Below are 11,210 nucleotides of genomic sequence, written 5' to 3' on the forward strand. Positions count from 1 at the left end.
CTGGCTGGACTCTTCTACTGATGCTGTAGTTCAGTTTCTAATCCTGCTACATCCCTTGCAGTTCCCCTTCCATTCCACATAGCCCTTCCTCTTCCTTTCAGCCTGTAGGACTCCTGAGCTTCTATGAAACCCAAGACTTGTTGGACAAGACAGCGTGCCCCTCCGACTCCCACCTCCACATGCACACCAAGATAAACCACGTACAGAGGACATGGTTTGTATTTCACTTTTCACTGTACCCTCAGAAATCCCCCCTAGTGTTTAGTAAGAGCTCAACAAATGTTCAGCAATGCAAAGGTAACTTCCCCATGAGGGGGTGACTGAGTTGGATCTGTTGCTAAGAGCTGTCCCTGAACTGGAGAAGAGAAGGCATATGAGGAATAGCTGGGGGGCAGGGGGGACCAGTGGGTGCTGGACATCTCTGCAAAGTGACCTTCTCTTCCATGCACCTGTCTCTTTCCAATCACCCTGCAACCAGGCTCTCAGAGCCAGCTCTGCTGCAAAGGTCTGAATGTAACAGAGCCAGCACCGCTCATGTTATGTCAAGCCAAGGGTAACAGGGGTGGTAGAGGCAGGGACCCTGGCCCTCAGGGCCCCAGCAGCTGCTTATCCTAATAGGCTTTTTTTTCCCCCCAGAAAGAATTCAGCCTCTCTTCTGTCCCCTGAAGGCGGTTTTCAAAAAAATCACACCCCCATGCAGACAGTTTTATTTACAAGAAAATCTTGGCAGGATCTTGACTTGTTAGTAGAGTAGAGATGGAGGAGGGGTGCGGAGAAACAAAAATAGTTGAAATGATCACACTTTCTGAAACCGAGATGAAAATTGGTGTCTGTTGCAAACTCACCTAATTAGGATGGAACTGATTTCCTTGTGTGTTTAAGTGGAGTAGTCAGTGCTGGGCGATATGGTCACAGGTTGGATCCTGGGGTTGCACGATGTAGTTACATTTGCCTTATGAAAATGAAGGTGTTAATTGCAACTTCTGATAATAAGAATAAAAAAAGTTCCTTCTGACAGGACGTTGAGAAGGGTAATGGTGATGCAGAGAGGCTAAAGGGCTTTGGTTCTGTATGTAGGCTGCCTGGGGGGCTGAACCAGGAATGAGCCCCTGAGCCCCCCCTGGGGAGCATCTACCCCAGCCCGGGCATTAGCACAAATTAGAGTCATGTGGGAAGATCGCTTTTCCCACAGGTAAATTGCCCTCCACTTTTCTCCTTTAAAGATCCTTTATTGCTTTGCTAACTTCATTCCGGCTTTTTAGTTTTAGTTTTTTGTTTTTGTCCCCCCACCCGCTCCCCGCCACCTCCCCCCCTTTCCCCTCTCTCACCTGGCAGGGCACTTTCCTAGATTTAACATGGTCAAGAAATCTGAGCAGAGCATACAGTTCTAGATGGAGAGGTAGGGCAAAGGTTAGGATTTAGGGTCCCAGACCACCTCACTTTTCTCTCATCTCTAGGCTTTCCCAGACCTCCCAGAATCCAAGACCACAGCGAATAGAGAGAGGTCTTAAGGGTGGCTGATGGAATCCAGTTCTCACATCTCACTCTCAATTCAGTCCTAGAGTTAACCCTGACACGGCCAACTTCATGAGAACCTCGCTTCTGCTTCCGTCACACAATCTGCTGCTTCCAAGTGATGGTTAACCCGGTGCCGTGCTGAGCAGGCTGAGGGCAACGCAGTCCCCATCCCCGGGCAGGAGGAAGCGGCGGCTTGCCGCTCTCCTCCCTGCAGCCAGCCCTCCCTCCTTCCCTCCTTCCCTCCCTCCCTCCCTCCCCGCGGGCGGCCTGGGGGGCGGGGGCCCCGCGAGCAGCCCCGCCCCCGCCGCGCGCCACCCCGGAGGAGTCCGTGGGGAGGAGGAGGCTCGCGCGCAGAGCGGGGGCCGCGCGGAGCGGGAAGGAGCGCGGGGGAGCGGTAGGGCCCGGCTGGCCCAAGGGCGCCCTGCCTCGGGCCCGCGACAGAGGCCAAGAAGTTTGGCGGCTAGGGGTCCAGAGCCCCGGGGTCGCGGGGGGCCGGCAGTGAGGGCGGCGAGGAGAGCAGAGCCATGGGGGCGAGCGCGGAGGCGGCGAGGCGCGCAGCTAGCTCCTGGAGCGGCACGGCCGCGGCGGCGCAAAGTTAGCCCGGCGCCCCGGGACGAGCGCCGCAGCCTGGGCCATGGGCGAGCACCCCAGCCCCGGCCCCGCAGTGGCCGCCTGCGCTGAGGCTGAGCGCATCGAGGAGCTGGAGCCCGAGGCCGAGGAGCGACTGCCCGCCGCGCCAGAAGACGTGAGTGCCCCCTCCTGTGCCCCTCAAACTTTCCGGGGGGCGCCACCCTGGGAGACGCCACTGCCTCGGCTCCCTACCCCGCACACAACTTGGAGGCTTCAAGGTTATGTCACCGGAGCGTTCGGGATGAGTCTGGGGCCCCGAGCGTAGGAGAGAGATGGGTCTACCCTCCAATGCAAGCGCGCCCACCCCACCTCGCTCGGGTTCCCGCGGCTTCACTGCGGGACACAGCTCCGGCCACTGCGCCGGGAACCTGTCGGCTGCCGAGCCCCCTCCCCTCAGCTGGTGCAGTGCCCGGGACACGGCGTTTTCCTGCAGAGGCGGCCGCGTCACTGTAGTGACTCCCCCTCCCCTCCCCTCAGCGACCTGCGGACTCTGCAAGCCCGGGGAAGGAACCGGCGCCGCAGATGCCCAGTCTCTGAGCTGCGCAGACCGGTCTGGAGACCCCTTCTCGGCTGCCAGATTAGCTCCCGCCCGGCGTCAGCCCGGTGGCGACAGTGATTGAAATTCAAACTGATCTCAGTCCCTGAACCCAGTCAGAGCTAGAAGAGCTAGCTGGGACGAAATGCTCCCAGCAGGGGGCTCAGGAGTCCCTGACCACGTCGCTGCCAGGAACGGTCCCCTGGGGCAGGCTAGGGAGGGGCTACTCCAGAGGGCTTTCCTACCATCTGCCGCTTAGATCTCTTGTCTGCTGTCCTGGGAGGCGAGGTAGGATCTGGAAAGTCCCGGGCCCTTGAGATAAAACTGGTCCCTCCCGACACCCTGCCTCTGACCTGTCCCTCCTTCAGGGTAAAATTAAGCCAGAAACCCCAACCTACGAAACCAAATCCGAATGGGCCAGGAGTCTAACATCTCTCGGGTTTTCGTGACTAAATCTGTCACTTTCTCCCGGCCCTAACTCCCGAGAGAGTCTTATGTATTCGGTACTTACACTCAGTCTTGGAAGCATATTGGGGAGCACCCCCCCAAACACACACAATCTAGCAGGCAAAATTATTGCTCAAGCAGGGGTGAGTCTCCTGAATAGATCCCTCCAACAGACAGGGTCTGAAGGTACTGATGTACTCCGGAGTAGATGTGGACGTGACCTTTCGGTAGCAGAAGTTATCAGAAACCCAGAGACACGGTTGGGAATCGTGTCTTGTTCTCATTCCTGCATCTAACTGTCGTTCCCCCTCCCAGCCCCCTCTCCCCAAAAAACCATCCCATTTCCACTCCGTACTGTGCGTTTTTTGACTTCGTTCACACGGGGAATTTTCAGGTTTCTTCTGGTGGGCCCTTGAACCTGGTTCTGACTGTTGGGCAACAGCTGGGAGGTGATGTCAGAAACCTCAGGGGTCCACAGAAACCTTGGTGATATGTGCCTTTCTTTCTCTTCTTCCTCTCCGGCATGGCCTCCCTCTCTACCAGCACTGGAAAGTCCTGTTTGAAAAGGTAGGTGAGCACTTAAATACCTTCTTCCCAACCCTGCCTGAAACCGGTCTCAGTCTCCCCGCCTGACTGCGTGGGCTTTCCTAGCTTGGTGCTCCGGAGATGGTGACGCGCTGTGGAGGCGTGGCTTAATACACCTAGGGCGGAGCCACACGGTGCTCTGGGTATCCGGAGGCAGCAGTAGGCTCCTTAGAGAGAAATCTTTCGTCCCTACAAATTCTTCTTGCATTATGGCTGGGCTTACACCACCCAGAGATTGGACAAGTTGTATTAAAGTTTTCGATATGCAAGTGGATTGCAGTGGGAGGCTGGGGAGGTGGTGGGAGGGGCATAAAAGAACCATGAGGCTCCTTTTCTGCTCCTATTATAAAAAATGCTTTGCCCCAGTAACATAAAATCGCTCATCCTTAGAGAGGAGGATCTACTCACAAAATGGGCTCTTTCGAAGGCTGACCTTATGTCTCATTCTTAAGTGGGGATGGGCCAGTGCTGGGCCGTTAACCAATGAAAAGTAGGATGTGGTTATTTGCAGTGCCTGGAGTGAGGAGTGAAATTAGAAATGCCAAGTGCTGGGTTTGAATCTGGAGACGTGCATTTGACCTTCAGCAGGGAAAGAGCTGTTTTCTGCTTGGAACTTGGGTTCTGTTGGATTTCCTCTCCATGCTTGAACATAGTACAAGAGAAGAAACAGGAAGATATTCCAGTGTTGGTGGATTCTGAACACTTAAGTCACAAGCGAAAGCAGCTGTGACATGAAGCTGTGCAACTTTAAGAGATCTGCTGTTTAAGGCAGGCATGCTGGCACACACCTCCGATGCCTGCAATTGGGGGCTAAAGGCAGGACAGTCAGGAGCTCGAGGCCATCCTTGGCTATCCTAGCCTTTGAGGCTAGCCTGGAATAGTAGGGGGGGAGTGCAATTGAAAGGCATGTTTCAACAAAGACCTTTGTTTTAGGTGGGAATGGCTTTTTAAAAGCTTTTGCTTGTTTTTAATGTGTTTGCGTGTTTTGATTGTCTCTGTACCATGTTGGTGCAGTGCCTTCAGAGGCCAGAAGAAGTATCAGATCCCCCGAGCCTGGAGTTACTGATGGCTGTGAGCTGCCATGTGTGTGTGTGTGGGGGGGGGGTGTTAGAAACAGAACATAATGGAGCTCTTCTAGAGGAACCTAGGTCCTCTAGAAGAGCTGCCATTTCTTTTAATCAATAAACCATCTCTCCAGCCCCCCTCCTGTCCTTGTTTGTTTGTTTTGTTTGTTTGTTTTTTTGAGACAGGGTTTCTCTGTGTAGCTCTGGCTGTCCTGGAACTCACTCTGTAGACCAGGCTGGCCTCGAACTCAGAAATCCACCTGCCTCTGCCTCCCGAGTGCTAGGGTTAAAGGCATGCACCACCACTGCCCGGCTCCCTCCTATCCTTTAAAGCAAGGTTGTTGTAGGACCCAGGTGATACTTAGGTGCCGTAATGGTGGGAGAGATGATGTGGGATACAGGGATGAGGGAGCAACTCAGGAGTTGCTGACGTGAGTGAAGACAAGCAGCTCCTGTGGCCAGTTTTCCACTGTCAGTACATAGAGAGAAGAGATTTCTTTTGGCTTGTGGTTTTGGATATTCTTTTGGGGGGCAGGGTTCGAGACAGGAGACAGGGTTTCTTAATGTGGGTACCTACCAAATGCAATTGCCCCATGGGACTGAACATGTGGGTTCATGGGGGGAAGAGGCTGGGTGAGGATCTTAGGGGACGTCATCCTTGATGCCTGGCTCCCATCCTGAGGGCCACCTACTCTCCCTCTGGTGCCTAGGAATCCCAGCTGCTGGGCTGACACCTTGAGGCAGGAGGGACCCATGGTCTGCCACTGTTACTCTTGGCACCGGGCTGCCAGCCCTTCGCACCTCCTGCCAGATTTAGAATAAGAACTTAGAACAGAGTGTGCCATGCTTTCCTTCCTCTGTGTCTTTCACATTTGACTAATTTCCTTTGCCAGTTTCTGTGTGTATGTAATTACATCTTTAAAAACAAACCATTTGGGTGAATGGAGAACTTCCAGTGGGAAGTACATGCAGCTGGAGAGTAGCTCCAAGCAGAGGGTGTGTGCCACTCGGCATCAGCCTCCAGCCCGGAATATCCAACTGGAGGCAAGTCCTGGGCATCCCATAAAGCTCCCCCTGCTTCTGGAGAGGCCCACACAGAGATCATCCCAGGCTGGGGAATGTAGCTCAGTGGGAGAGCGCTTGCCAAGCAAGCACAAGGCCCTGGGCTAAATTCTCAGCACTGAAGAAATAAAAATAAATAAAAAAATCAAAGGGGAGCCCATCAATCATTCTGACAGGCAAAATGAGTTCTAGGAAAGGAGCCGCCAGGTCCCACTCTTGGCCATTTTTCTCTTAAAGTAAGTTCTGTCTGATTTGTTTCTTTACTTAAGATTTATTTTATTTTAATACACATGGTTGTTTTACCTGCGTGTCTGTGTACAGTGCCCAGAAGAGGGTGTTGGATCCCCTGGAACTGGAGTTACAGACAATTTGAGCTGCTGCGTGGGTGCTGGGAATTGGATCCAGGTCCTCTAAGAGCAGCCAGTGCTCTTAACTGCTAGTGAACTTGGTGACCATGGGAAAAAAGGTTTGGCTGAAGGCAGCTGGTAGGCTTGCCAGGTGAACAACACTGATAGGCTAAACTAGGTAGTGAGTTAGTGAGATGTGACACCTGTCGCAGCCCACGTGATCCACGAATTCATCTTCCAGAGGTGGTTAGTGGAGTTGCTCAGAGTCTGGACCATGTCAACCCTAACAAGCTAGACTTGATCATTCATCCTCTTTAGGTCCATTAAACAGACACAATACAAAAGCAGAGAGGGGGATTTATTCAATGTGGCCACCTTGGGGAGAGCAATAAAGAGATCTAGTGACCCTCAGAGTCCATCTTCTGTGCAGATGTGACGTTTGGGTTTCAGCATTAGTAGCAACAAGAACTATGCACAACTAAGCCATCATGGTCCAGATGAAGCCCCCGCTTCTGCACCATCTTTGCCCCACTGTAGTCCACCCCTAACCCCAACAAGCTGTGAGAACTGTCTTCCTCACTGTTCTATTGCAGTGAAGTGATACCATGGACACAGCAACCCTTATGAAGGGAAGCGTTTGACTGGGGCTGGCTTACAGTTTCAGAGGGTCTGTCCACCAGCTGTCACATGAGAAGCATGTGCCACCTGCAGGCAGACGTGATGCTGGGGTGGTAGCTGAGAGTTCAAAAGAGGTGGATCCACAGGCAGGAGGAAGAGAGACACTCCACCTGGCTTGAGCATTTGAAACCCCAAAGCCCAGCCCCAGTGACACACTTTCTCCAGGAAGGTCACGTCTCCTAATAGCGCCACTCCCTGGTGACCAAGCATTCAAATCTATGAGCCTATGGGACCGTTTTCATTCAAACCACCACTGTTTCGTAAGTTCCTCGTCTCACTGGCACTGGGCTTCAGCCTTTTCCTTCTCCCAGTGAGGCTCCTGGGGGAAATTCCAGCTTATTGGGAACTGACCTAGTTAGGGTTACTATTGCTGTGATGAAACACCGTGACCCGACATAACTTTGGGAGGAAAGGGTTTATTTGGCTTAGACATCCATATCGCTATTCATCATTGTAGGTAGTCAGAATGAGCAGGGCAGAAACCTGGAGTCAGGAGCTGATGCAGCGGCCCTGGAGGGGTACAGCCTTGCTCTCTCTAGCTTACTCAGCCTGCTGCCTTATAGAACCCAGGACCACATGCCCATAGACGGCTCCACCTGCAATGGGCTGGGCCCTCCTCCATTAATCATGAATTAAGTCCCCTACAGGCTTGCCCACAGCCCAGTCTTATGGAGACATTTTCTCAATTGAGGCTCTCTCTTCTCTGATGACTCTAGCTTGTGTCAAGTTGACATAAAACCAGCCAGCTCAGGAACCATTGTTTCAGTAAATATCCGAAGGGAAGGGTACAGAGTTCTTTTTAGAATAGCTTCATGCCTGCTAGGATAGTTACAGAGGCATTAGAGCCTGGAGCCACCAGGGCAGGATATGCCTTCTTTCCCCTTCCTGGGTCACGGGGACACCAGTGGTCCTCTGTCTCCAGAGTGTTGGAGGCAGAATTGGCTCAGCTCTTCACGCCCTGTGGTTCTTCAATATGCTGGGAAGTCTTGCGGAGCATGGAGCTGACTCGCCCGTAAGGGTAAAAAGTCACCATGTTAGCCTTGGTGGTTGGTGGCTACCCTGCAAGTAAATGGCCAAGTTGCCTTCTGGGATTGGTGGTGAGGAGGTCAGGTGACCCTGGTCTTTTGGAAGCTTCTCTGTCCTCACTGTTCTGGCCTTTGTCTGATGTAATCACAGTGATACAGGGACTAATTTTACCACTCCTTCCTCACACAAAAATCACCACAGGGAGGAAACTGGCAGGATGTGAGCTCCTGTTCCACATGTCCTGTGTGTTCATTTTCTACTTGGACCTCCCTATAAGGGAATTGTCTTTTTATTAGAGGGGCAGATCTTGATGGATTTTCCTAAATATTTAAATAGGTTTTTAAGTTATTGGCCCAATGAGATGGCTCAGCTGGTAAAGGCATTTCTGTTCAAGATTGAGGTCCCGAGTTCAATTCTTAGGACCCCATGTCATAAAAAGAAGTGAAGTGACACCCAGCATTGACCTCTGACCTCCATGTGTGTATGGTGTGCATGTGCCCTCCCACAAAGAATAAATGTAATACAGTTAGTGTAGGTGTAGAGAGGTATATATAGTTCAGAGGCCAAGTGTGACACAGCCTGTGTGAAGCCTTGCGGTCAATCCCTAGTGTTGCAAACAAACAATGTAGCAATAATAGTAATAACTATAAGAACTATGTGTTGTTACGATGCAAATTCATGGCAAAAATACAGTACTGTTTATTGCTAAATCCTTTGACCATTTCCTTTTTCTTTAAAGATTTATTTATTTATTTTATGTATATAAGTACACTGTTGCTGTCTTCAGACACACACACCGGAAGAGGGCATCAGATCCCATTATAGATGGTTGTGAGCCATCATGTGGTTGCTAGGAATTGAACTCAGGACCTCTGGAAAAGCAGTCAGTGCTCTTAACCATTGAGCCATCATCTCTCCAGCCCCGTCATTTTCTTCATGATTCCTCCTATAGCTCTGATCTGAGGCAGCTTCTGTCTCTCCCCAGGTCTCTTAATCTACTCTTCCATTTTCTAGTGGAGTTACAGAGAGATGCTTGTGGGTATTGAGGCTTGAACTTGGGTCCTCTAGAAGAGCAGCGAGCACTTTCAACTGTTGAGTCATCTCTCCAGCCTCCAAATCCACTTTATGTTTAAAAGTTGAATTTAAAACTTTAGGTTTATATGTTTACTTATCTGTGGGTGGCACACACAGACCACAATATACTTCTGGAGGGCATCTTGTAGGAATTGCTTTTCTGTTCAGTGGATCCTATGGATTGCAGTCGATTGTCAGGTGTGGCAGAAAGTGCCTTTACCAACTGAGTGAACTACTACCTAGGTCCCCTAAAACTACTCTGAGCCCAAAGGAACTTTCTGCTTTCTCCTCTGGGTGTCTTGTGAGCCTGTGGGTCTTTTCTTGCCCTGATCCAAACCCTGGCCTCGTTTGTAGTTTCCCTGCAAGCTGGCTGGCAGTGCGGGGGTGGTCATGGCTGTGGCTGAAAGGACGCTCTGAAGAGATGAAACTGCTGAGTGGATTATGGGTGAGCCACAGAGAAAAACGCCTTCCCCGGGAGACAGCCACTTTGGCCATGGCCCCGGAACACACGATTAACCAATAGAGCAGGACTCCTAGAGAACAACAAGGCTGTGGTTTAACTGGATCCCACCCCTGAGCTCTGCATCTCAGCTCCTTATCAAATCGCCTCCAGGACCACATGCCTACCCTGCTCCTACTCAGGTGACCTGGGAGATCAGGAGTCTATTAACTCTTTGATCCCTGACCATTCATAAAAATGCACTCTGATAGAAGTTAAGCAATAGGACCAAGAGCACCTAGCTCAGGTACCATCTGGGGTTTAATAGGCCCTTAGAAGTTTGAATGAATGACAGATGGCTCAAACTAGAGCTCCGAGGGCTAGAAAGATGTATCAGTTGTCATAAATCTTAAACACAAACAGAATAGTAGCCCTGTGTGCATCGTTTGGGGCTAATATATCCTCTCCAGGAGCAGCCTTTGACCATGGGGCTCCATGACCATGGCCCACTCTCATTGTGCAGCTCCTGCCCCATCAAGGCCATAGGTTATTGGACAATTGATGAAAGTGTCTGGTCCAGTCTTCTCATTCTGCAAGTAAGGAAAGAAGGTCACTTGATGTGATGGCGCCTGAGCTCTTGTGGCTTGCCAGCACACTCCTCTGCTTACTTGGTACCCTGCATGGTGATGGAGACAGGTGGAGAGAGCACACCCTGCCACCCTGGCAACAGTGGGAAGGGCAGGCAACCTCCTTAAGCTACAGACTTTCCATGAAAACCGTAGCTGACCCAGCCTTGCTGGGAGGATGGGTAGAGTGTGCCTAGCTCTTGGCAGAGATGGTAGGAAGCACCCGGTAAATACTGTGTGTTACTGGCATGTGAAGAAGTGAGTTCTGCTTCTCAGATGGGCATGGACATGTAATAGATCCAGGACTTGAATGGAAGTATCCAGATCCCTTGTCCAGCTAAACCACCGTCCTAAAGGTGGAAGTTAAAAAGCACATCCCTGCTGAACTCTCCAGAAAGAGTCTTTGGACAAGGCTGTCTGGTGCATGTTGATGCCCCGAGCACTATCTGCTCACCTGGCTTGTCTGCTCAGGGTGAAAAGTGAAGGGTTAGGACAGGTGTCCAGCCACCAGTTGGGTGGGCCAGGCCTCCACTCTTCCCATTGCTTGCTGGACCTTCCATTGATGGCATAGTGACACTGGGCCCAGGGTACTGTCTCACATTGCAGGAATGCAGTCAGAGTGTCTTGAGCTGTAAACAGACACAACCCTAAGCCCCTTTGGGGGATTTTTGTTTAAAAGTGTGTCATTACGCCAGGCGGTGGTGGCGCACGCCTTTAATCCCAGCACTTGAGAGGCAGAGCCAGGCAGATTTCTGAGTTTGAGGCCGGCCTGGTCTACTGAGTGAGTTCCAGGACAGCCAGGGCTACACAGAGAAACCCTGTCTCGAGACACGCCCCCCCCAAAAAAACAAAAAACAAAAAAACAAAAAAAAGTGTCATTATATACCCCATCCCCACTCCCTTTGAGATAAGGTCTTACTATATCACCCCTCCTAGGTCTCAAACTTAATCCTGCATCAACCTCCTGACTGCCCAGATTACAGGACTGTGCCAGGCCCCTCCCCTCCTCCAGACTTTTCTGAGGCAAGTTTAGGTCTATGTTGGTAAAACTCCTTTGGTGGAGCACACACAATGTCTGGCGTGTGCGTGTCTCTCATCTCTACTTCTCAGCGAACTGATAAGGGAGGCTGTGGTGTTCTTTGTGTGATGGTGGGTTTTTGCTTTTGGTTTTTTGTTGCT

General features: G+C 51.4%; 1 protein-coding gene across 3 annotated transcripts in view; it reads left to right on the forward strand.

Annotated features, from left to right (window-relative positions):
* Positions 1-1,839: 1,839 nt before the first annotated feature.
* Positions 1,840-11,210, forward strand: part of Rhbdl3 (rhomboid like 3) — a 56,237-nt gene continuing 46,866 nt past the window's right edge. For 2 of the 3 annotated variants that reach the window (XM_031352707.1, XM_031352708.1), the window contains exons 1-2: positions 1,840-2,263; positions 3,674-3,697. In XM_031352707.1, coding sequence (XP_031208567.1) covers positions 2,153-2,263; positions 3,674-3,697 — 135 coding nt within the window. In that variant the 5' untranslated portion in view covers positions 1,840-2,152. The remainder of the gene's footprint in view (positions 2,264-3,673; positions 3,698-11,210) is intronic. The other variant, XM_031352709.1, reaches the window with a different exon arrangement.

The sequence above is a fragment of the Mastomys coucha genome, unplaced genomic scaffold (genome assembly GCF_008632895.1).
Source record: "Mastomys coucha isolate ucsf_1 unplaced genomic scaffold, UCSF_Mcou_1 pScaffold5, whole genome shotgun sequence".
NCBI classification, from domain to species: Eukaryota; Metazoa; Chordata; class Mammalia; order Rodentia; family Muridae; genus Mastomys; species Mastomys coucha.